We start from the raw sequence: 25,497 nt of genomic DNA, 5'->3' as shown, positions 1-25,497 counted from the left end.
TTGTTGTTTTGGTGGGTCCGGGCTGGGGATTCGAACCCGCCACCTTAGGTGTACGTGGCTGGCGCCTTAGCCGGTTGAGCTATAGGCGCCGAGCCTCATGTTCTTTCCAAACTCTCTCCTCCTGTTCTTTTCATGTCTGTTCAGAGGCTAACGTGAATGACCATAGTATTTGAATTAAAACTGTGTGGACTAATCAATTAATAATAACAGATAAGTATAATCAATTAATAGCCCATTATTAAAAGGACATGACAAAAAAAAAAAAAGAAGAAATTAAAATTACTAACAACCATGAAATGTATCTTTTACCTCACTAATAATTTATTTTAAATAAAACAATAGGATACTATCTTATAGCCATTAATTACTAAGGATTAAAAACATCGGTGACTGAGGCTTACCCCCAACTATGCTGCCGATGGGGAGAGAAAATCAGGCCAACTTTACTGAAAAGCAGTTTGGAGCTTACGTTGAGAAATTACAAAGTGTTCGTAAACGCTGATTTAGAAATCTCCCTTATGTAACTGTGGCTTGAGGCAGCCTCAGAAGGGTGGAAAAACATTGACATTCATGGATAAAAATATGTTTCCGTGTGCTCATTGGCAGGGGGTGATTGAATAAGTAGCTGAACAGCCATCTGACGCAGTGTTATGTAGACATTATAGATGGCGTTTTCTAAAAATTTCAGTGACATGGGGAAAAAGGCACAATACCCTGGTAAGTGGGAAAAGCATGCCGTCACGATGGCAATGGATCAAATTGTATGTGCGCGTCTGGAATGCGTCCAGAAAGAGATGTGTAAAAAACATTGATAATGCTTTTGTGGCAGGAGGATAGGTGATTTTTTTTTTTTTGCAGTTTTTGGCTGGGGCTGGGTTTGAACCCGCCACCTCCAGTATATGGGGCTGGCGCCCTACTCCTTTGAGCCACAGGCGCCACCCAGATTTTCATTTTCTTTTTAATACTTCCTCGCATTTTCTAAGCTTCAAAGTATTTGCAATTTTTTTCTACAATCAAAATAATTTTAAGTATTAAAAATTAAAGATCATGATATTAAAAAAATAAAAGGTAATGTCTGTTTTGGACACAGGTTTCAAACGTTCACCTTGCTCTCGTTCCTTTTATGTTTTGAGTAGAACTGTGGACAAGATGTCAGAAAGCTTTTTTTTTTTTTTTTTAGGTTGTGGGCCCCAAATTCACTTGCTTTGTGACGTTGGGCAAATCTAACTTTCTTTGTATCTCAGTTTTCTGGTTTTCTGTCTTTTCTGCCTATCCCATTGGCCATTTATGATCCTTAAAGCGAGATAACAAATACATGGGAAGAAACTTTTGCAAACTAAGGAGAAAGTTCAGGGGATCCCCAAATTGCCCTCATATTCGTTAGGGGATAGTGACGGGTACGAGTATTACAGGGGAAGGCTATTGCTCAAAATCAGCTAAAGACAGAGATGCACAGGCAGGAGTCTGGGCAGGTTCCAAATATTTCTGTTTTCCTGTTTCATGAATTTGGAAGTATAAACCTCCTGTAAATAGAGGAGCTTGCCTGAGCCTCAGTGTCTAGAGCAGCAGTTCTCAACCTGTGGGTCAAGACCCACGGGAAGTGTATTAAAGGGTCGTGGCATTAGGAAGGTTGGGAACCACTGGTCTAGAGTTTTTGTTGTGTCTCCATTGTGCAGGCATGATTCATTGATCCATTGATTGCCCCCCATGGTTGAACTCAGACTCCAGGGCACTGATACCAGGTTATCTAGAGCCCCCACCCTAATCCACATGGTTGTCCCAATACCCTAAGAGTATTAGGTGTGGCCGGCCCTATCCTATGACCCAGTGTGGCCAGCCCCTGCCCCAAATAAGACATTTCTATTGGATATGATATAGATCATCTCCCAGGATCTGAGGACAAAGGCCAGACCTCTCTTTGGTCAAGGCCAAATTCTTCACTACACATAAGGTTGCTAAAAAGAGATGGAGAACAAATTTAAATATAGAGATGATGTTATTAGGAAGGGGTCTTTTATTTACCGTGATCTAAGACTGTAAAATAAGGCATGAATTCCACAGGTACAAGTGGCACTGCAAACGCCTACCTCCTCATTCCACAAAACCTTTGGGACCACCTATGGAAATGCGCCTGCTCACAGCGGGTCCTGCAAAGAGATGTAAGCTGCAGAGTAGTTGTCTACCGTAGAGACGAATTAGGCTGAGAAGACACTTACTGTCCCACTGGGTATTTGCACCTGACCCCTGCCTCAGTGTTAACAGCACAGCAAATATGTCCCTCTGTTAACCAATTTATCTGACGTGAACGAGTCATCAGCCTGTTTTTTTTTACTGGGTTCCCTATCTGGCGCCGTCTCACTGTAGTACAGCTGAGCTTGCTGCATACAGCATGGGGTGCTGATAAAAATAAATTGGCTCACTCCCCTTTGCCGAGTTTCAAATCTCGAGCGCTATGTCAAGTTGGACCCATAAGGTTTCATAAGAGTGAGACAGAAAAATGAAAACCCACATTTGTTTGTCCATGAACTTAAAAAAAGGTGTTAGAGCACAATGTGGACGTCATCATGGCAGAAAGCTCACTGGAGAACTGTAGGTTTTTATGGAAAAGGGGCCCATGGCAGAGACTCAGGACGAGCCTGGTAGCTGATGTCCGGTCATGCTTACCCCTTTCCTGTGGAGGGAAGAGTTGCAGCTTCCGTCTGTTGGTTTTTTAGGAACAGATAACTTGCCATAAATTTATATCGTCAGTAAATTTTGGTTGTACGTTCTGTTTCTTTCAAGAAAAAACTGGCCATGCCGAAGTCATCCGAGTCGTGTACCAGCCAGAACACATCAGCTTTGAGGAACTGCTCAAGGTCTTCTGGGAGAATCACGACCCGACCCAAGGTAGAGTGATGAGTGAGCCAGTATTTAATTATCTTACTAATTACAGCTGGGATAATTAGTGTTTGAGCTGCATGGAAGAGATGAACCTTGAAATCACACAGGAGCTCAAGAATATGATTGCAGACATTTATTGACGGAGGAGAGGAGGGGCCGGGGAGGAAGGGGGTGAGAGAATAAAGGCGCAGCCACTTTCAACGCCTCTGCCCCCCTTACAGCTGTCAGGGGTGGGAAAATTCCCACAGAGGAAGATGCCAGACAATAGCGATCCGTTCACCTTTGATTATTGCATTATTCCTCCTTAATGCAGTCTTTTGTCTACAAAATTAAAGTGTCTTTCCGCAGCCCCAAAGTTTTCCTGATTTATGGTTCCTTTATTTCTCTGAGTTTAGCCTTTCTCATCTTTTGACGTTATCAGGTTTAATTTTTTTAAAACGTCTGTGGGTGATAAATAAAAGAAGGAACGTGAAGGTGAAATGCAGTCTTCAGCAGGTGCACAATGCTTGAGTTATTTCAATATTTCATCGGTCTTCTTTGGAATTCGTTATGTGGCGATATTAATATGGTTGGGCTGTAAACAATGGTGGTCAGAAATCTTATTTGAGCGCACACACAAGCAAAAACTTCCATGTCGGCAAATATCGTAATTTTCAATAAGGAAAGCAATTTTCAGATCTTGTCCTAACAACCTTACAGGCCCTGCTTTGCCCACGTGATGATCTGATAGTGTGACGCTGATGAACTAAAAAGTCCCGTATAGTAGATGTGATTTTTCACAAACCCTGTTCATTTAGCAATTGGTCTGTTTGACAAAAATATTTTCCCTCTGGTGCCAGGTTTTCATGTAGTGCAGGGTTGGCTATTTCCTGATGAATGCATGTGTTTTTCCAAATGCACATTGACGTTCATGGTAGGATCTTGATGTCAGTGGGTCCTGAGTGCTGGTACCAGGGTGATCTGCCAGAGTGCAAAGGTCAGCGATCAGAAATGATCAATGGAGACACACCTCGGGGAGTGCGGGCAAGCCTGAAGTCACAGGCTTCCCCAGTCAGGTTTGTGGCTATGGGTCTGGCCAATCAGAATGTCGCATCTTGATGGGCTCTCCTGAGGCTCAGCCTTGGCAGAACTGCAAAGGGCTGTCATCAACTCTGCTTCCCTCTCTTAAATTCTTACCTATGTTATCACATCTTTACCAGCACACACCTGTTAATTAGGTTGCTGGAACTGGCCTGTGGAACTCAGAGGGATACAACCTTTAATAGAACCTTAAAAGAGCCTGTTGTTCTCTCCCACCCCAAATATCAAGTTAGTCTAAACTGTGCCGCAGTCTTCCCCTCCCCACCACCTCTTTGAAAGTCTTGGCCTAGTCTGCTGGGGTTGCCATGGCAGAGTATCACAGACTGCAGAAATTTATTACCTCATAGTTCTGGAATGTAAGATCAAGGACTGAAAGTCCAAGTTCAAGGTGTCTAGGGTTGATTTCTTCTGAGGCCTCTTTCTGTGGCTGACAGATGGCTGTCTTCTCCCTGGGTCTGCATGTGTGATCCCTTGGCGCTCTGTGTCCAAATTTCCTCCTCTCATGGGGATACAGTCATCTTGGATTAAGGCCCACTTAACTTGAACTCATTTCACCTATTTAAAAACCCTATCAAAAGACAAATACCATCACCTTCTGTGGTGCTGAGGGTTAGGGCATCGATACATGAATTTGGAGGGGTTACAACTGAGCCCAAGAGACTGTCCAGTATTGTAACTTTGTTTACTCTTCCTCCAGAGGTATTTTGAGTCTAAAGGGGCTCTTAGACTTACCATAGGCTAGAAGAGATTTTTAAGATCATCTGGTTAAATGTTACAGACTAGTGTCTTTGTGTCTTCAACGTTAAGCAAAAAGACGAAATTGCTCACGGTGGGGTTTACAGACAATGGAGTTTGATTGTTGAGTAATACATATTTTCCAAGTGATCTATTAAACAAATTACACATGTAGAAGGTTTTATTTTCACACTTTCATTTATCCATTCCTTGTAGAATAGTCCCAGATGCAGTACATACTATTGTAAATATTAAATCACAAGATACATGGTCTTCCCACATTATTATTAGAATTACAGTTTTGGATAGCTCAGTGTCATCTGCTGTGGTAGCAATTTTTTTTTTTTTTTGTTAGCTTTGGAGGGTTTTCTGTGACCCTGTTGGAATTGGGCCATGCCATACTAGCCAAGGGGTGGTTCCATGAGGCAGGCCTGGCCAACCACAGACTCTTGCCTTGTTGTCAAGAGTATTTGACCCAAGGATTGGCTGGTTAAACCAAGGAGGACTAATTAGAGTCCTTCCCTGGGACTGTTATATGAGAGAAAATGGTCTCCCTTTGCTGGGGCTGCCAAGGCAGAGGTGCTCTGTATGTAGCAAGGGCCTGTCACAAGGAGAAGCAAGATAGGAGGGTGACAGAGACAGGAAGAGAGACCCCATGGGAGACGGAGAGCCTTATGACCTCTCATGCCTACAGCTCCTCCTCTAGTCCCCAGAACTCCCCTTGTAGCTTCCCATGCTATGGGACTCCAGGGTACTTCTCCCTTTGTTTTTCTTAAGCTAGTCAGCTGAGTTTCTATTCTGTGAAACAACAACAAAAATCCTAACTAGTCCACACAATGCTGTGTTCATGACATTCCATAACTTTTAGTTAACTGTATTCATTTGGCTTTATAAATCTAAGGTCTAAAAGTATTTGATTAATAATTTATCATCAACTCAGATGTTGGGTGAAGGGCACAAAAAATGTTTTCCTTGAGACCTGTTAGTGGTTCCCTTGGTAACTGGGGATAAAGAATTGGGGTTTAGGATTTCGGAGATATGGCCCCCAAACATATCACACTTCCTCTCAATAGCTTTAAAGTCCTGGGAAAGACAGGCATTCATTTATGATGTTCATCTTGTGTCTTCTCTGTTTGCTGGGCGCTCTGCTGGGTGCTACTCAATCACCAAGTGCATACGTAGGAATATCCAACTTGGTCAACGCACATGGAAAATATATTCCTATAGGAAGAAAATAATCAAATTCCAATGAACAGAGTTCGAATGCACGGAAGACCACAGACCAGAATATAAACATGAAATCATTAAAACCAGTACGTCATTAGCACTAAAATATTAAAAGCAAAAACTTTAGTTCAGAAGAACTCTGGTACCAACAGATTCCCTGGAAACCCTGAAGTTCCAAATTACATAGTTGTGTGTAAATCTTTGGCTCTTTACCTGCAGGGCGGGGATGCGGTGGGGAGAACCAGCCTAAAAGTGAATGTGGCCATTGGTCACCACATCTGACCCCTCTAAATTCTCTCCTTGAGGTTATATGGCAACTCTTGTCATATTTCCCAGTGAAAAGTGGCCCTGAAAAGATAGCTACGAACAGAGAAGAGCGGGGTCACGAAGTCGCGGGCATGTCTGCTCCTACTCAGCAAGTAGATGTTTCAGAAGACAGCAGCATGTCGGATTTGGTGGTGGCTCTGTTCTGTGAAGTGACAGCCCATTCTGGTACCTTTAAAGAATAGAAGAAGTAAATACTAAGACTACTTGAGGATTGCTCTTGTCCATGCCAGAATCACTTACCAATACAAAGGTAAAACTTGAGTGAAAGTTGAGAAGGCATTGTCCTTTGATGTGAGGATGCGCCCAGGAAACCTGTGATTCTCCACGGAAATGTGACTTGAGAAAAATGTATTTTAATTAGCATGTTGAAAGATTTTGGAGTTTTATCTATGAAGTCATTAAGGATTTCAAGGGGATACTTCAATTTTCTAGTTACGATTTTCTGCGTTTTGTAGTATAAGCAGTAGTCTACAGTGATATTTGTAGATGTGGGTATTCTTACTGACGTCAAGGGTCTTACTACAGTGGGAACAGAAGAATTTAAACTTAAAGTCCCCTTTTGATTAAATCAAATATTCATGGCATGGGCTAAATTCATTGTGTTCTTCAGTACTTCAAGGAACTGAAGCTGCTCTCATGGTATCTGTTCTGATGGGAAGGATGAGGCTCCCGTGCACAGTCTGCCATTTTGAAGGGAGCAAAGCTGGTAAGAGAAAGATTGGAAAATGTAGGATTCTTAGGGTGTAGGTGGGCCCAGAGCCAGTAATCAGGGAGTCCAGGAAGAGCCACCCAGTGGATTAGCTTCAGGGAGAGTAACAGACCCACTTAGCATCATTATACATTAGACCAGCGAGTGGAGTACTCTTTTCTCTTAATTTTCCAATTATCACAAAACTTCTATTTTTCAGTTACCACTGTTCAAGCTAGCATGTCCTATCACAGCTGTCTTACTCATGGGACACATCCAGTTCCCGCGGGCTTCCAGGGACTGACTGGCACGTGCCCGTTCCTGACCCACGTGGTCTGCAGACTCCCCCAATCTCCAGATGACATTGCAGAGCCTAAGGTTTACAAGATTTGGGTTCTGATCCCAGTCTGGCAATCTTGGCCAAGACATTTACCCAGTCTGAACCTCCATTTCTCTCATCTGTGAAAAACGGCATAACAATATCTATACTGGACTGCCCAAGAATTAAGTCATGTGAAAATGGCATGAAAATGGTCCCGTGAAAATGCTACGTGTTATTGCCATGTCTTTCTCAATGTGGAATGCCATTTCACTGGATTTTTACATTTATTTTTATATTTGCATTGCCCTTGAGTTCTTTCTGTAGGAAAATATTTGCCCTCCGTCTACTCAAGTGTGGGTTTTCTACCCACGAGATTCTTTTGTCTGTCATACTTGCCGGGAAGAGTTTGGCATTGTTTCATTTGTCACTCTGGACACTGCCCGTGCTGACTGCATGGTGAGGCTGGGGGGTGTCCTCAGTCTGAAGGCTCCTGAAGGTTGCTGCTGACATGGTAATCAAGAGAGGCTGATCTGGTCCCAGCCTCTCACTCCTGGCCTGTGTTTAAGAAGCGTGCTTGTGCACAGATAACACAGTTCAGTTTCTAATCCAGGCATGGGCTGCAGGGCACAGAGCACGCACCTTGGGCCAAGACGCGAGTGCACAAGGCAGAGATCAGTTTTGTCTGACTTCCCCCCTAAGTCTGACTCCTTAATTACAGCCGTATCACTCTCCTGGATCCTTAGACAAGCGATAGTGACATTTGTTAAGCATCTTTTATGGGCCAGTCTTAGTGATAGGCGTTTTATAATTCTAATTGCATTTAATCCCCATCATAACCCTATGAGGTGGGGACATTGTCTTCATCTAAGGGAAGAGAAGAAATGAGGCTCCGAAAGCCTCACTGTTGTGCCCACTGTGGACGGCACTGTTTGGACCCAGCTCTGTCTAAAGCTCAAGTCTGTTTTCCTTCCTCTGCACTGGAGGAGTCTGAGCCTCTTGATTAGGAAAACCTCTTCTAAGGATAAACATTCTTATGGATCCCCCACATGTTTTGCCTTTAAAAGCAAATACATTAAAGTTCTGCTGTGAATTTTATTGTACTTTAAATTGAATGCCCATTTTATTAACCACCACAGCATCAGATACCTCTGGAAGGCTGGCACGCTCGCACACAAGGCGCGTTCTGCAGCCTCTCGGCCTGCCTGCTGTCCAGTTGGAATGGTGGGCCTCCTACAGTAACCCCAAGCCTTCCCATGGGACTCTGCCCTGGAAACTGCTCCCACACGCTCCTCGGGGAGCAATGGCCTTCCTGCAGAGGCCTCTGGCTGAGATAGCAGGTTGACCCCAAGATCAGTACCCCCACTTGGGTAGTATTGGAATTTTAGCCAGTACGCAGCCACCAGTAAAGACTAAATTCCCTAGACTCCTTAGCACCAAGTATGGCCAGACATCAGAACTATTAACTACCGAGGCCTAAGTCGATGTGATAGTGTGAAGCTTCTGGGCTCCGTGGACTTGAAGGGAGGGGTGTTCTCTTCTGCTTCCTCCCTCTTGACAAGTTGGTGTGGGGGTGAAGCATGAGCCATCTCATACCATCTCATACAAGTTGGGGTGGGGCCAGGCCTTTGTAATAACAGAGTTGCAGGATAGAAGGATCAGTAGTCCCCACCTCAGGCTGGACTCTGCAGGCAAGAACTGCTTTGTTTAATTTACTGTTATTTTGGTTCATTTTAGTTCTTTTTACCTCCTTTTCTACAGTAGCTGAACCTATATCCTAACTAACACCAACTATAAGCTGGTGATGAACTCCCAGTCACCCCTCTGAAAACTTAATTAAAATGTTCCTGTAATTGAAATGTCTTCCATGAAACCTGTTGTTAATAGTGTGGACTCTGGGGTTAAAGCACGCATGGCTTTGAGGCAGGTCTGCCGTGCCCTTAGCCGTGTGGCCACACGTCTTCTCTTCCTATCTAGTCCCGACTGCTGGGCCCCATGCGAGCCTCCTACAAGCCTGACGGGCCCTTCCTGATCCATAACGCCCTGTTAAAAACACAACACAAAGTATTTCTCTGTCTTGCTTAAAACACTTTGTTGGTTGCCCAGTTTGTGTGTGTGTGTGTGGGGGGGTGATATCCAAAGTCTTCATCGCAGCCAGCATTCCTGGGGTTAGCCGCTTGGCACCCGCTCTCCCACCTTGGTCCCCACCCAGCCTGCTCGCTGCCCCTCAGTCACTGTGGCCTCGGCCATTGTTCCTGGAAGACACAAGCGCCCTCCTGACTTTGCCTCCTGCTCCGTCTGCCCGCAGCTCTTGGTGGGGCTGCTCCTTCTTAGGGTTTAGGCCCGGCTGAAGATGTCCTATCCCCAGAGAGGTCTCCCCAGCCACCGACCCCCCCCCCCCGTGTTTCTCTACCGCTGCACTCTCCTTCCTAAATGCATCACGAGGAAGATTTGTCTGTTTACTCATTTCTTGCTCCTTCTCTGTAGCCTCCTCTAGAAGGTAAGTGTTGAGTTGAATGTTTTCTCAAACAGGCGAGCCAGGCTCTGTTTCTGCTTCTACGAAGCAGTTCCTGCCCCCTGTGTGTGTCAGGACACATGCACAGGAAGCGCCTGGGGACTGATGGCCCTTGTACTCTCCCTGCCTGTGGAAGAGCCACGTCCACCAGCTGCTGTTTCTTTGTCTACTTTCTTCGTGAATCCCAGCATCTCCCTCTCATTTTGTCTCTGCTCATGTTTGCATTACCCGATGGTTTCCTATTCTCTGTCCGTAGCCTTTATCCTCAATCAACTCCTCATCACCCTTTCCCCTCCCACGCCCACCCTCCACCTCCGATGCTAGACTCTCTTTGTCCTCAGAGACTTGGCCGGGCTTGTCCTGGTGGGCTGTGCTGCCTGTGCTGTTTCCCAGGGCCCCAGGACTGCACACTCTGGCTGGCTGTCCCAGCTCCCAGAGCATTCGTGGGGGATTGTGTGGAACTAGACAACCCCTAAGAACTCCTCTCTATTCTGTGCCCTTGACACCACATGCCCCTCACTCCCTAACTAGAAATACACACTCAACTCAAAGCATTGCTCCAGGTGGGTTGTTCCCAGGAGGTCCCCAGAGACGAGGGCGGGACTGGTCCCTTCCATCCTCAACAGGTCTACCAGCCTCTCTCCAGGTGCGCTCTGGAGAAGGGAGCCCTCTGTGCTGTCTTCTGGGAAACATTCATTAGAGGGAGAAAAATCCTAGTTTCCTTCTGTTTCCCATCAACTTGGCAATTAAGTGCTGGTGTTCATAGATTTGAACTTGCCAAATTAATATCTGAACTTGGTCGCGCTGACCCTTTTTAAGTTAGTCTAAAAAAAAAAATAAGTCACCCGTTTCGAAGGACTATCCTTTTTTTAGACCATGTACAAGGAATCTATCATCTGCAAATAATTAGACAGTGGGAATTATATTGTATTGCTAATGAGCAGATGTGCACACTTATAGTGGAGGAACAGCTGCACGAATACAAAATGCAAAAACGACCCAAACCCAGCATTATGAATTCTGAAAGGGATTTCATTCTTTTAAGAATTTCAGAAACAGGGAGAAATGAAACAAAGAATTTAACTGGTATTTTTCTTTATTAATTGTTCTTTCAGTCACACTTTCCCTTGCATAAAACATTATCATTCATGTACATGGTATCATTGCTATTTGCAGAAGTGTTATTTGCACTTGCAAACCCCTCTCTTCTATAAAGCTTATATTTATAATAACATCTTCCCTTTGCCTTTCTAATGTCGTAAGGGTTTGGTGGCTCTAAAATGAATGAAAGAGTCTTACTGGGAGTCTTCTTGGGGCCGAGCGTGGTACTTAGCTGCTTAAGTGTACGTAATCCCATTTGATCCTTAAAGTAACCAGTGAACCTGAGACCCTTTTTATAGATAAACAAACAGGCCTAGAGACGTGAAGTGATTTGGCACAAGCCAGTTAGTATATTATGTTACAGAGCTGGAATTTTGACCTCAGGGCTCAATTCTAAGCCTGTATTCTTCTGTCGTGTGGCCCGTGACACCACATTGTGACACAATACTATTAGCAGAAAACATGACCCAACATGGCTGGAAACAGGAGCACATTCTCCAGTGATCTTGAACTCCATGTGATGTTCATTGTACTTTTACAATCCTGTGAAGGATTTGCAAGATGAGGAAGTTCAAATAATCAGGCTTTTGAAAATTTTTAGCCAGGAAGAATTTTACTTATTTTAAGATCGTAATGGCTGGGTCATTTAGAATTTGAATACCTTTCTGAGATGATATAAAATCAATAGAAAGACACGAAGTCAGAAGAACTACTACACTTCACGTAAAAGAATACCAAGTTAGACAAGAGGAGAATCAGAGCTGGTAGCACTGGCAGGGATCGAAGTGTCCAGGATCTAGTAATGGCAGGTGAGGCTGTTCAGACCAACTTTCTCACTGAGAGCAACTCAGAATGTTGGATAAAATATGAAAAGGGGTTAAAAATCATCATGTGAAAGAGCTGACAAAATTATTAGGAATTGCCAGGTTAAAATGGAAAGGAACACAGGAAACCAGACCAGTAAGCAGAGGCTTAGCGATACCTTTGTGATGAGCACATTTGCAAACCCCAGCCGGTGTGAGTCTTGAAAGCCCGATTAGAGGTTTAGAGGGACACCAACACACTAGAGCCCTTGCCCTGGTGGACATAGGTAACTTTATCCCCTGCACCTGGGAAGGTGCCTCCTTCTCAGTTGCACATTGAATATATACAAGGCCACGTCAGGCTCAGTGTGTTTCTAAGGGATTAAAATAATAGAGATTGTATTTTTCTCGCCATGATGCAATTATGCCAGAAATCGGTGCGAAAAGATATTTAGAAAATCCCCTCATGTTAAAAAATTAAAGAATTTCTAACTAACCTGTTTATCAAAGATAGATCATGATGGAAGTTAGAAAATATTTTGAATCAAACGATAATTATCACACATCAGAACTCCCAAGGCATAGGTAAGTCATCAAGGGGAACACAGAGCCCTCCACTCACATATCAGGGGAGGAGGAAGGCTAAGCTAACCATCTGTCTCATGAATTAAGAAAATCAACAACAAAATAAACCCATGCAGTGTAGAATAGAGAAATGATAAAGAGCAGGAATAAATGAAACAGGAAGCCAACAAGGAGCAGAAAGGGTCAGGAAAAAAGCAAACAGTTGGTATTTCAAAATGGCCATGAAATTGATAAAACTTGGGAGGTTGATCAAGGAAGAAGTAAGAAGACACAGATACCCAATTTCAAGAATACAAAACGGGGCATCACTAGAGATGCAGGAGACTACAGATACGAGGGGGGGCTTATAAGTAACTTTATGTCAATACATTTGACAAGTTAGATTTGAAAACATCGTTTAGCAAAACTGAAGAGACTACGATCATGGAGGAAATGGAGTCAGTATTTCAAAAGCTTCTCATAAAGAAAGCACTGGGTTCAGATGGCTTCGTCCGTGAGTTCTACTTGTATTTTCCAATCTAATTTTTCTCCTACCTGCAGACTCCCTAGCTCTTACTTATGTTGGTTGGGAAAGAGGTTGGTGGATTATTTGTAGTTATCCTGCGGTTTTTAAAAGAGAAAAACATAAATAGGAACTTAACCTGATGATTTTTTTGTGTATTTTAGATATGTAAAACAATTAAGGCGTTTTTGTCTGACATAGGATCGGAAAGGGTGGAAGAAATAATTGAGATCTTCCATGTTGTCTTTCAGAGATTAGAGAGAAATGCAGTTCATCTTACAATCCTTGAGTAATCTTGACATCAAAACTTGACCATGTAAGAAAAAAATTATAGGACAATCTTACTCATGACCACATGTGCAGAAATTAGAATTAGGAGACTGAATTAAATAGTACATAAGAAGATAATACTGTGGGAATGAAATCCTCATGCCCTCGACAAGAGTACAGCCAGTCTGGGAGACCGCTGGAGGGAAGGAGCAGGCCACAAACCAGACTGCAGGATCACAGCGGCCCCCTCTCCGCCCTCTGAAATGCTTCAAGGCCAGTGTTCCTAGGAAACAACAGAGCAGGTAACTTTTATTCTGGCCCCAGCTGGTGGCCAATGAAAGGAGTAATTCCTAGATTTGCTCTGAGTGCAAACATCAGTTTTTCTGCAGAAGGAATGACTGCCACTGGGAACCATCAGTCCCACAGTCAATCCTACTAATAAGGAATAATGAAAGCCCCTGAGACTGTGTGAAAGCTGAGTTGATTCCTGGTCAGACTTCACTCTGCTCTTTTGCTGCCCTTTTCTCATAAAGCATTCCCAATGCTTGGATTGGTCTCCTCTCCTTTTTGTGGACCCTTCCGCCCAACTTTACCCCTGGTCCCCTCAAGTACATCATAACCAATGTAGGTTCCTCTGAGGAATACTTCTTGGTTTAGCAGTTTTAGTATCAACCCATGTAATTAACCACTTTACCACATTGTAGGAAAACATGTATATGATGGTTGAAATAGATGCAGAAAATGTACTGTATACAATTCAGTATTCATAAACGGTAATAGAAGACACATATGAAAGATGACTTGGTTAGTCTGACAATGAGTGTCTGGCTGGGAAGGGTGGTTCATGCCTGTAATTATAGCACTTTCGGAGCCCAAGGCAGGAGGATCACTTGAGGCTAGGAGTTTGAGACCAGTCTGAGTAAGAACAAAACCCTATCTCTACAAAAAATAGGAAAAATTAGCCAGCCTTGGTGGTGTGTGCCTCTAGTCCCAGCTACTCCAGAGGCTGAGGAGAGAGGATCACTTGAACCCAGGAGCTCAAGGCTACAGTGAGCTGTGATGAGGCCACTGCACTCCAGAGTGAGAACCTGTCTCAAAAAAAAAAAAAAAGTACAAAACTCTGCAGCAGGCATTATACTTAATAGTAAAACATTGATGAACTACAACAATGTCATTGAGACGTCTTACCAGCGTTGTACTGGGGCGTCCTAGCTCATGCTGTAAGCCAAGGAAAGAGGCAAGTGCGTGAAGACTGAAGAATATGGCCGATACCTTTTCACCTGTCCACAGCTGGATGTTTCTTGTCCTCCCATTTGGTAGCCACATGGCAGAGTTCTGGCCAATGGAGTGAGGCAGAAGTGATACATACTGCTTCCCAAACCTGACCCATGGTCTGGTTCCCTCCTACATGGTCTGTGAAACTTTTCTCTTTACGTTCAATCTGCCTGCTGAATGTGAACCCCAGCGGAAACTTTCCAAGCGACATACAGGAGGTGGTTAAGCTTCTGGCAGCCTGGGCCTCCAAAGAGTTCGTGAAGCAGAACCGTTACCAACTCCTTTCTGCTAATTGTACTTTGCATGATTAAGAAAGAAATTTCTATTAAGTTCGGTCACTAGAATTTAAGAGTTTATTTATTTACCAAGAATCGATACCTTGAAGTGGAGTGCTACCAAAAAAAAAAAAAAAGAAGAAGAAAAGAAAAGAAAATCTACAAAACGTGGCATTGGCTTAGTGGTTGGGCGACTGGAAGATTCAATATTGGTTCTCGTTTATGGTTTGTAAACATGTCATTTCTCCCCAAATTGTTTTACAGATTATTCGGTGCAAACCCAAATGAAATTCCAGTAATATTTTAACGTCACTCTTGTTCTTTTTGTCGTCTTAAAAGCTAATTGTGACACTTGTAAGGAAATGTAAAGTCTAATTGCAGCAAAGACCTCATAATACTGGGAAGACGAGAGGACTTATTCCTCCAGATGGGGTGTCATTGCAAAGCTACGGCTCTTAAGACAGGGTGAATTTGATGTAGGCACAGGTGGATGGACCAGCGCAATAGAACATAGAATCCAGAAACGTACTTATATCTGGATATGACAGGTGGTACAGCTGGCCTTCCATGCATGGCACTGGGGAAAGAATGGCTTTTTCATCAGTAGTGATAAGATGATTTTCTTAGAGGAAAAAATTTGACTGGATTCCCCCCACTCCATACTGTACACAAAAATCAATTCTAGGTTGATTAAAGAGCTGAATGTGAAAGGCAAGTGAGCAAAGCTTCAAGTTTATATTATGATATCATTGTGCCTTTGTGTTTGGGAAGAATTTCCTAAACAAGATACAAAACCCACTAGCCACAAAGGAAAAATATGTAATAAATTCAGCCATATTAAATTCACAACTTTGGTTCATCAAAAAACATGGTGAAGGAACTGCCAAGAACAGAGAGATTTTTTTTTGATAAAGGATTAGAGGTCGGAATATTCTTAAAAGACTTTTTAAAAACACAATAGTAGATTTCTTTTAGAAAAAAAGACCGGCCACTAATAGAAACAATGAACATAGTACTTGAATAATGGGGAAGAAACCTATGGAATGATAATGTCCTTATCAATCAGGCAAATGCAGGTTAAGATCAAGTGAGATCCCGTAAAGTGAGAAGTCTGACCTTAGCAGACTTGAATGAATTGGCAAACATTCAGAGCTCCAAGAACTCGTGAGGAATGTGGGTCTGTAAATTGGTACAACTACTCTGGAGAAGTGGTTCAGCATGTAGTTAAGTTGGAGACATGCAGACCTTATAAGCCGACAGTTCTATTTCTGGATATGAGCTCCAGAGAGCCTCATGCATATGTATGACAGAATATGTACACATCAAGAGTGTTCTTTGCCGAACATTCTCGGCATGTATTCTGTTACAGTACCCATATGCCTGCGTGTGCCCGGCTACACATACGTGTGCTTGTTTATCCATAAGGTGGGAGTGTTCCTCGACAGTGGAATATATAAATCCATCCTGGTCTGTTGATGCGACGGGATATTACGAAGCCGTGAAAATGAAGACAGTGGAAAGAGCTCATGAACATCGTCGTAAGAGAAAGATTCAAACTGAAATATCATTTCATTTATATAAGTTCTAAAAGCAGATCAATCTGAACTATGTTTTTTTTTTTTTCCTGGATGCCTCTATGTGCTGAGGAAATGGTCACAAAAACCAAGTAGAGAGAGGGAGGGCCTCGTCCTCAGGGCGGACGCAGGGAGGCTGCTGGCAGGGTTCCGCTTCTCAACATCAGTGGCAGTTGTGTAAATGGTCACTTTATGTTAAACAAGTATAATGTGATATCTCTAGTATTATCTGTAATAAAGTAATAATAAAGTGGATACTTTAATATCTTTGCATTTATGTTTTATGTCCTTTTGTGTCTTATGTACTTCTCCGTAACCAAATCCGGAAACTACAAAGGCATCACATGCTGACTGCTACTTCTCATAACATGAGCACCACCCATGATGAAGGCCTGGCTCCGGGAGTGTGCGCGCGCCTACGTACGCGTGGCACTGATTCAAATGTAAACACCGTAAATCTCATTCAAATGCCTAATGTTCTCATCGCTATGAAACTTTGTGAATTGGTGATATAAAAACTGGAAACTTTGGCAAGTCTCCTTATACTTTCATTATTTGCCCAACCTTGGGAGTTTGGAGCATAAACAGATGTGGAGTCCCAGAAGACATCGCAGGAGACATATAATAGTTAAAAGTATTGCCTTTGGCCAGTCGTGAGTGAAATTTCCCTTTTAGGTAAGCAAAATCCATACTTAGGTAATTTTTTACCTTTTAGGAAGAAACCGCCACATCCTTTCAAAATAATTTATGATTTTAGAAGTCATATCTGCTCATTGCTGAAAATGAAAACCTTTCTTTTTGTTTTTCTGTAACTGAGTGAATATTTGGCACCGCTGTTGTATAACAGTATTCTTGTGTCTCTTGAGCTGCATTACGTGCCAAAAATACAGGGAGCATTGTGAGAAGGATGGTGACGAGAGAGTATTTCCTTTAGAAGAAAGTCATATGATATCTCTCATAGTCCCCTCCCTCCCCCTCATGTTTGCTTAAATTATATATTATTTACAAAGTGGATTAATAGCAGTTAAGATCACGGACTTTGGGATTAGACGGTTCCAGATGCACCACTGGCCTTGTCTGGGCCCCCAGCCTCTGAGTGTGTGTCTTATTTTCTGGGCAATGGGTTTGATAATAATACTCTGTGTAGCTGCAGAATCGGGTGAGAGACACAGCTGAAGCACAGTCCCCAGCCCACAGAGAGGGCTCTGGGCTCCTTAGCCATTTGGATGACTCCCCTCCCTTCCTTCCTTCCTTCCTTCTTTTTGATGAAAGAAAGAAGAGCTGTCCATTCATTTAAATTTAAAATGGGCCATCAGTTAAAACTGACAGAATTAACTTTTCAGTCAGGTAAAGTTAGATTATTCCATATGAATAAGGTTTATCTCAAACACTCTACATAAAGTCCAGGTGTGGTGGGAAGGCTTACAAGGACATTAAGAAGTGAACACCTGTCAGCCGAAGGGACTCAGGCCTGTCGACCTGTGGGAGGAAGACAAGTACCTCTCCAGGGCACTGCACCATCCTCCACTGTGGAGACCCTATTTTCCACTGGAAGGCAGGAGACCATCCTGAAATAGCATGCAGGCTGGCTTTTGCGCTAATGCCATCGCTCTTGGTACAGCAGACTGTGGGTTGGGATCTACTTTTTCTTAGCAGCAGTCTACAGAAGGGAAGAATGTGGCATCATCCTGGTGGGAGCCGCTCTACATTTGCAACTAACTCAAATAGTCCTGCTAATGACTTTGCTTCTCTGAAGTTCCCTAAGATGGGGTAGTCATTTCAGACCCTTAGGAGTATGTGACAACATGCCCTGGTGCTCACTATCAGCTGGTGACTGGTGGGATGCCACACAGTGGAAACCTGGCCCCAACCCACAGCATGAACTTCCGTTTAAAACCCCCACGTTCCTGTCTCCAACCCTCCTGTGCTTCGTTATAGATCGTGCACTTTCTGTTTTCCAGGAGTGTCCCTAGCGCTGCTGAGAGGCAGCAAACTCTTAGAGCAGTCTGAGGCTAGTTTGTTCCTTTAAAATCTTCTCTGGAGAGGGTAGATGGAGAAATCTCCAACAGTTGGTCGATGCCGCGAGGTCAGTCCTCATCACGAATGCCCCAAAGCCCAGTCCTCATTAATCAGTTTATGGAATATTGTGGGAGAATTTTAAGCACAAGATGTTGTTTCCCAGCCACTAATTCTCTTTTCACCCACCACAGCAAGCCCACTGCTTGCTTTCCTGGGACACGCAGACAGCCAAATAGTGTCAATAATTTATCCTCTTAGTTTTTCCAAAGCCAAGTGGAGGACAGGGTGAACTTTGTGATACCTGTTGGGTCTGTGTGAACAGAAGTTCTGGGTCCCTGAAGGTTGTCCTCACCCGAGTTCCACTGAGTTCTGTGGCTCTCGGGAATCTGACCTGCCCATGCATCTCTGGTCCCAGGTATGACTTGTCAGGATACCCATGTGGCCTCAGGCTCAGGTGACCGACTTCATTTCCTACCAGGCCCCTTGTTGGACCCAGTCCTGTCTCTCTGAAGTCCTCACAACACACCAAGCTTGTTCTGATTTCTGTGCCGTGGGCTGGGGTGTGGCTCTCCCGCCTCATGACCACACCCTGGATCACCCTGTCCTGGCGTCCTTGATTGTCTTGTTGTAACTGCTTGTGCTTCAGTTTTGAAAGGGGAGAGTGGCTTGGCTCCTGTGGCTTGAGTGGCTAAGGCACCAGCCACATATACCTAAGGTGGCGGGTTCGAATCCAGCCCAGACCTGCCAAACAACAATGATGGCTGCAACCAAAAAAAGTAGTCAGGCATTGTGGTGGGCACCTGTGGTCCCAGCTACTTGGGAGGTGGAGGCAGGAGTCTGGCTTGAGCCCAGGAATTGGAGGTTGCTGTGAGCTGTGATGCCATAGCACTCTACCCAGGGGGACAGCTTGAGGCTCTGTCTCAAAAAAAAAAAAAAAAGAAAAGAAAAGAAAGGGGAGAACTTTGGTGTCAGGGAGATTGAGTTTTAAATCATAGATAGTTGTTTACCTTCTATGTGACCTCACTTAATGTCGGGTGGCAGGTCACTTAATGTCCTCCATCTGTAATTTCCTTTTTGTCAAGGAGGGTTATGAGAACCTTCATCACAGGACCAATGTGAGGACTAAATAAGGAGGGACGGTCCAGACCCAGGGCAGTAAAGTACAGAGTCAAGCTCATGCCTGCTCTCTTCCCTCCCTCCCTGTCTGGGTTATTTCTGGAGATGGAGAATTATGACCTGATTCTGTGGCCTCCATAGTCTCAAGTACACAGCTGGCACTATGTGAATACTTTTTGCTGGAGAGAACATATTTGCAGAAAGACAGACATAGGGGTCATTCTGTCTCTCAATGATGTGTTTCTGTCCTTTCTCAAAATACAATTTTGGTTAATTTTGCCCTCTGCAGAACTGCATCATAAAGGCCACTTAAGTCAATTTAGGATAGTCAGGTACTGTGTTTGCTTTGAGATTCAGTCAGTAGACACAGGGCCCCGGCTTGTACTTCCCACAGCTTCTAGGTGTTGGGTATTTCATCCGGGTTGTCACCTGTGGAGCATCCAACCATTTTTCCAGTGACCCATTTTTCTCATCTGGGCTTCCAACTTGTGGGTGAGGTGCTCATTTCTTGAGAAGTGAGGCCTTGGTCCTTTGATACAGATGCCACCCATGTGGCTGTTGCTCTTGCAAGCATGTTCCTGCAGGCATCATGCTGTCCCTGGAGCCTTGCCTTCGCTCTGCCCCCTGAGGAGTGCTTACCCCCGGGTGCCCGCCTACTGCTCTTTAAGAGCTAGAATTACACCCTCAATGCACCTTCCAGAATTGGGCCTCTTCCCCTCTGGTCTCACAAACTTACCTGTCCTCCTTTTTAAGCTCCTGTGTGTTTAACTAACTGCACAGAGATTTCCCATAAAACCTCTAATGCCTGCTATTTCACTGGTCTCTGTTTCCCCTTACTGTATTTGGAGTGTGACTGGTTTGAACAATGATGCTGTGTCTTCGTGTCTTATTTCTGAATCCCAAGACCTAGTCTGTTTTGGTCTGTGTGGTCAGTCTGTAACTGCTTCATTCTGGGGACTCTGTTGCTAGCTCAGAAAATGACCACCACCCACGCTTCGGCTGCTGGTGCAAGGGGAAAGTGTGCTTTGCCCACTTGAAGTCCCAGACTTTTCTTTAACTAAATGGATGCCCTTAGTCATAGGTGTAGAGCTCCTATGGGCCCAGCGCTAGGCCCTTACACAGACATGGTCCCAATTCCGCATCGTCCACATAGGATGTCTCTCTCAGTCCAAGGCAATGATGAGCATGGGAGTGTTACATGTCATAGATGGAGTAGGCTCTTATTTAAGAATTTAAATAGAGTACATATTTATAGAGCATTTAGTAACTAGATTCTATTATGATCCAAGACCTGTGGTACATTTACCTAAGTTCAAAGAGATTTGTTCTCATTAAAACAGGCGAATCAAAACAGGTACATTCTGTGCTTGTTTAAAGAAGCGATGCCAAGATAAAATTAAACAAGCACTTAGCACATCAGCCCTGGAGACTGTATGAGGAAAGTGTTAGAACACCTCAGTGTTAGGCCCGGCTGGACGCTGACGCCGTTACTTGGTGACCCTGTTGCCCTGTGACCCTGGTAACGCTCTCTGTTTTCCACTCTCCCAGGCATGCGCCAAGGCAACGACCACGGCACTCGGTACCGCTCAGCCATCTACCCGACCTCGGCCAAGCAGATGGAGGCTGCCTTGCAGTCCCGAGAGGAATACCAGAAGGTAGGGGCCCCCGTGACTCTGACTCGGGCTGTGTCCCGACTCAGGAGGAGAGCTTGGTTCTTTTCACCTGGAAATGTGTTCTCTTTGCATAACTTTTGGAAATTTCCACCAGCCTCTTGCAGTAGAGCCATTGTGCCTGGTAAATGTGCTAAGTACAAATTAAAGGGTAGGCCCCTGCATGTTTCTCTTTAAAGTCAACTGATTCAGGGGAATTCTTGCTTGTTAAGACACTGAAAATACAGTCCCTGTCTCTCTCTCTCTGAATCTCTCTCTCCTTTCTTCTTCTCTTTGTGTTCATTTCCTCAGGCCACCATAGCTAAACACCACAGGCTGGGCAGCTTGAACAACACATATTTATTATCTCACAGCTCTGAAGGCTGGAAGCCCAAGGTCACGGTGTGGGCAGGGTTGGTTCCTTGTGAGGGCTGAGCAGGAAGGATGTGTTCTCTCTCCTTGGCTGTCCGTGGCCATCTGCTGCCTGTTATATTCACATCACCTTCCCTTTATGGATGTCTGTTTCTGTGTCCAAATTTCTCATTTTCCTGTGGACTCCAATTGTATTAGGACTAACTGATGACTGCATTTAACTTGACCTCTGTGAAACCCTATCTCCACGTAAGGTCACATTCTGAGGGGTTAGGACTTGAACATATCTTATTGTGAAGGGCACAATTCAACCGTAATCCTCACTCTCTTGGCCCATTACAGTAAGTTGAATTATAATAAAAATACTTCTCCAAAATATATTTGTTATATCACAAAATAATTTTAGTCTTTAGAGTTTTGTGATAATGGTTAACTTTTAATTATCATTATATTTTCTGGTATGGATCCACATTTGACAGGTAAGCTAGATGCTACCGGAATACTGATCTGTTTTGGAATTACATGCCAAAAGTCTGGCATGCAATAGCTCCCACTCATTCCATGCAGTGGCAGGTAGGGTCTAGGATAGGAGAGTGTCCATCAGTGATAAAATAGCAGGACACATGGGTCATGGTCACCTCAACTCTGAAAAGCCAAGAGGGCTGAGGGAGGTGCTGATGGGACCTGTTCATTCCTTGGCCTGTCTCGTCTCCCTTCAACCTTGTAGGGTGCCTATAGGATAAACCCAGGGATCTTTGCCCATGTGTAATCCCCTCTCCTCAAATGTGGGCTAGATTTGGTGACTCACTTCTAATGAATGACAGAGTGATGGGATATCACTCTGAGAGTAGGCCATAAAAGACTGTGGCCCCCATTGTGGGAGCTCTCTCTTTCATTCTCACTTGCTCACTGGGATCATTGCCCTGGGGGAGGCCAGCTTCCATGTCATGAGACACCCCTGTGTCAAGGCTCATGTGGCAAGGAGTGGAAGACCTGCGAAGGGCCACATGGGTGAGCCTGGAAGCCCTTCAACCCCACTCAAACTGTCAGATGAGATCGCAACCCTGGCTGCTGGTTTGATTGAAGTCTCATAAAAGACCTGGAGCCGTAGGCACCCTGCTAAGCTGTGCCATAGAAACTGTGAGATAATAGTGTATGTTCTTTTAATCTGCTAATGTTCTGGAGTAATTTGAATATTCTTGTATTTCTGTTCTGAAAAGTTTTTATCTTTAAATTATCTTTTCTCTTATCCCTCTCATCATGACCTTTCTGACAATGGTGGGCTTCTCTGGGCATTTGTAGTGGTGGATACTCTTGTAGCCACTAGCATTAAATTGCCAGCTGTGTGACTTATCGAGCGCCTGACACTTATAAAGCCACGTGTCTTATTTAACCGAACCAAATCTGTGAGGATGAGGGAGGCCCTCTTATCCCTCTTTTTCACATGCTTAAAATCACAGAGGGATGTTCTTAGAAGAACTGGAATTAAAGAGAAGACTGGATGCAGAGATGAGTTGGGCACCTGTCACAGGACTCTGGGCCAGAAATGGTGGAAGCTTTGTCTGGGATGGTAGAAGCATAAATAAGGTGAAAGGATATTTAGGAAGTTTAACTAACAGGACTTGGAAGTTCATTGGAGGTGGACAACAATGAGAGGGACGGGTCCAGGGTGACTTACAGGTTTCTGGCTGGTGACTTTCTTTAGCAAAGTGTGGAAGAGCAAAGGCAGATGTGTGGGGGAAGGTAAGTTAAATTTTGGAAATGTGGAGTTTGAGGTCTCCATGTGATGGGTGTCCAGGTGGCTGCTGGGAGGAGACATGAGCTGTTCTGACCTTGTGGGGATTGTTAACCAGGTTCATATGCGTGAAGCCCATTGTAAGTGCTCAGTAAACAGGGGCCTTTGCTATTATTGGGAGTTATTAACTTATACTGAGTAAACAAAACCCCAATTACTGATGAGATTCCCAGGGAGGAGTGATGAGAGAAGGCTTAGTACTGGAAGAGCACTTACACTTGAGAGATAGTTAGGGGAACACTTCACCAAGCAGGACGCCACACTGGGCCCCACAGAGGACCAACCCCAACTAAGAACTTAGAAAGAAATTTGATCTGGTTTCATCCCACTGTATTTAGTCATAAAGGCGATGTGCGTAATTCAGACTAGAAGTCACATATGCTGTCTGTAAATCACCTAATGTCGTGATTCACGATCCCCTAGGAAGCTCCAGAAGTGTAGAAATTCCCTCTAGAATATCTTGAAATGAAATGATGTCCTGGTGTTCACAGTGGAAGCTTTAAGTTCAAAAGGCCATTGCCTTCCATGGGATGATTAAGAGGCTTAGTCAGACTTCATTTTCTGTCCCAATATAGTTTCTGCATTTTGCTTTCAAAAGAACCTATGTTGATTTTAGATGACTGATATCCATGGGAAATAAAATTTAGCTACTAATTAATTACTTAGATCCTTTAGTCATTTCTCCATTATTTTACTATGTACAATATTTTTAAAATGTTAATCTTATATTCTAGAAAGTCATTGCAACCAAATGCTTTTTGGGTGTTCTGTACCTAAGCATATGGGAATTAAAGACATATATATATATATATATACTTTTTTTTGCTTGACTTTTAAAAGTAGGGTCTACTTTAAAAGAGTAAAAGAGTCTCTCTTTTTAATAGAGATTGGGGATTCTTATGCCTCAAGTGTCCAGATATCCATTGCTGTTCACATTACCACATATCACCAACTATGAAAGCAAATACTATCACATCTCTTCTGTGGTATCACATAAATAAAACCAACCCTGGATTCCACTGGCAGATGAGCTGTCCCAGCTAACTGACTAAACCCAGAGAGCCGCGACTCTGGCACCTTCACCCCCTGGGATGGTGGTGCCTCCTCCGCCCTGCACAGTGGAGAGCCGCTGGGCACATGTGGCTATTGAACACTTGAGATATGTACAATGAGGAACAGAATGTTTTGTTTTAATAAGTTTAACTTTATATTTAAAATAGCCCCTTGTGGCTAATGGCTACATATTAGACAGCACAGGAGACCCCCGGAGGCGAGTGTGCGAGTGTGTGCTGCACCGTGGGGTAGGGTGGGCCACATTGTCCTAGCTCCCTGGCCTTCTTCTCTCTCTATGGCTCATCCCAAGGGCAGGGCATGAACACGGTCCTCATGCCCATCAGAGGTGCTGACCAGGGACCATTCTCTCCTTTTTCTTAAACACCACAACACAAGGGCCAAGTCATTTTGCTTTCTGAGAACCCAAGTGTCTCATCAGGTGCCCCATCCTGGTGAGCAGTCGGGCTCCCTGGGCTTCTGTGTCCAGGCAACCAATGGCTTTTATCTTAGCCTGGGCCCCACGGAAAGCAGAGCCCGAGCTGCAGGCTTGTGTGTGGGGCCACACTGGGGTGTGAAGTACCTGGGAACAGGAGTAGGGCAGAGGGAGTGGGAGAGGAAAGTGGAGGACCCATATGAGTTGGCCTCTGCTGCCAGTAGCAGGGTTTTGGAGCCTTATGACATGAGCAGTCGTCCCAGGGCAAGACAAGGAGGCATATTTCCCCTGGATGCCACTACCTGTGGGTTCACTCTGTGCTTCTGGGCTGCACAAGTGCAGGTTGCGGATACAGAGTGGTGGGCCGGAGGTGAGAGGCCCATGGTGCAAGTGTGAGGTGAGGCGCTGGGGCTGCAGGAAGCTGATGAAGGGAGTGGCTGAGAGCCTCACAGGGCTGGGCACTGTGGTGGGGCTGGTAAGAAGAGGCAGGTGAGGCCATGGGGATTTGAAGTGGTGTGGGGGTGCTGGCTGGTGCCCCCATCCCTGAGGTGTCCTTCCTACCCCCAATCCAGGGAAGGCAGCTGATATCCATGGCTCACAGATGATTTGCCATGATCGTGTGACTTTCTGCCACCTCTTAGAGCAGAGAAAGAAAAACACAAGTTTAATTTTTAGCAGGGCATCTTGCTACAATCATATAGTGATATAATATATAGTTTCACATAACATAGAGGGTGTCCATAAAGTTCACACGCCATTTTAAATAGTCAACTATTGTGCCCCTGCACTCCAGCCTGGGCAATAGAGCGAGACCCTGTCTCAAAAAAAAAAAAAAGTATGGTTTCTAATAGATTCTGTAAAATAAGAAAGGACTCAGATCTCACGGATTCCTTTAACCACTGAT

At 44.3% G+C, this 25,497-nt stretch overlaps 1 protein-coding gene across 1 annotated transcript in view; it reads left to right on the top strand.

Annotated features, from left to right (window-relative positions):
• The window catches only part of MSRA (methionine sulfoxide reductase A), a 321,213-nt gene that overhangs the window by 211,377 nt on the left and 84,339 nt on the right, over positions 1-25,497 (top strand). Inside the window, exons 4-5 of the mRNA XM_003793929.3 lie at positions 2,782-2,886; positions 20,840-20,946. Of these exons, the coding sequence (XP_003793977.1) occupies positions 2,782-2,886; positions 20,840-20,946 (212 nt within the window). The remainder of the gene's footprint in view (positions 1-2,781; positions 2,887-20,839; positions 20,947-25,497) is intronic.

The sequence above is a fragment of the Otolemur garnettii genome, unplaced genomic scaffold (genome assembly GCF_000181295.1).
Source record: "Otolemur garnettii isolate 467f Iridium unplaced genomic scaffold, OtoGar3 scaffold00074, whole genome shotgun sequence".
NCBI lineage: Eukaryota > Metazoa > Chordata > Mammalia > Primates > Galagidae > Otolemur > Otolemur garnettii.
Note: the sequence above shows the minus strand (reverse complement) of the source record. Positions and strands in the feature narration are given on the sequence as shown.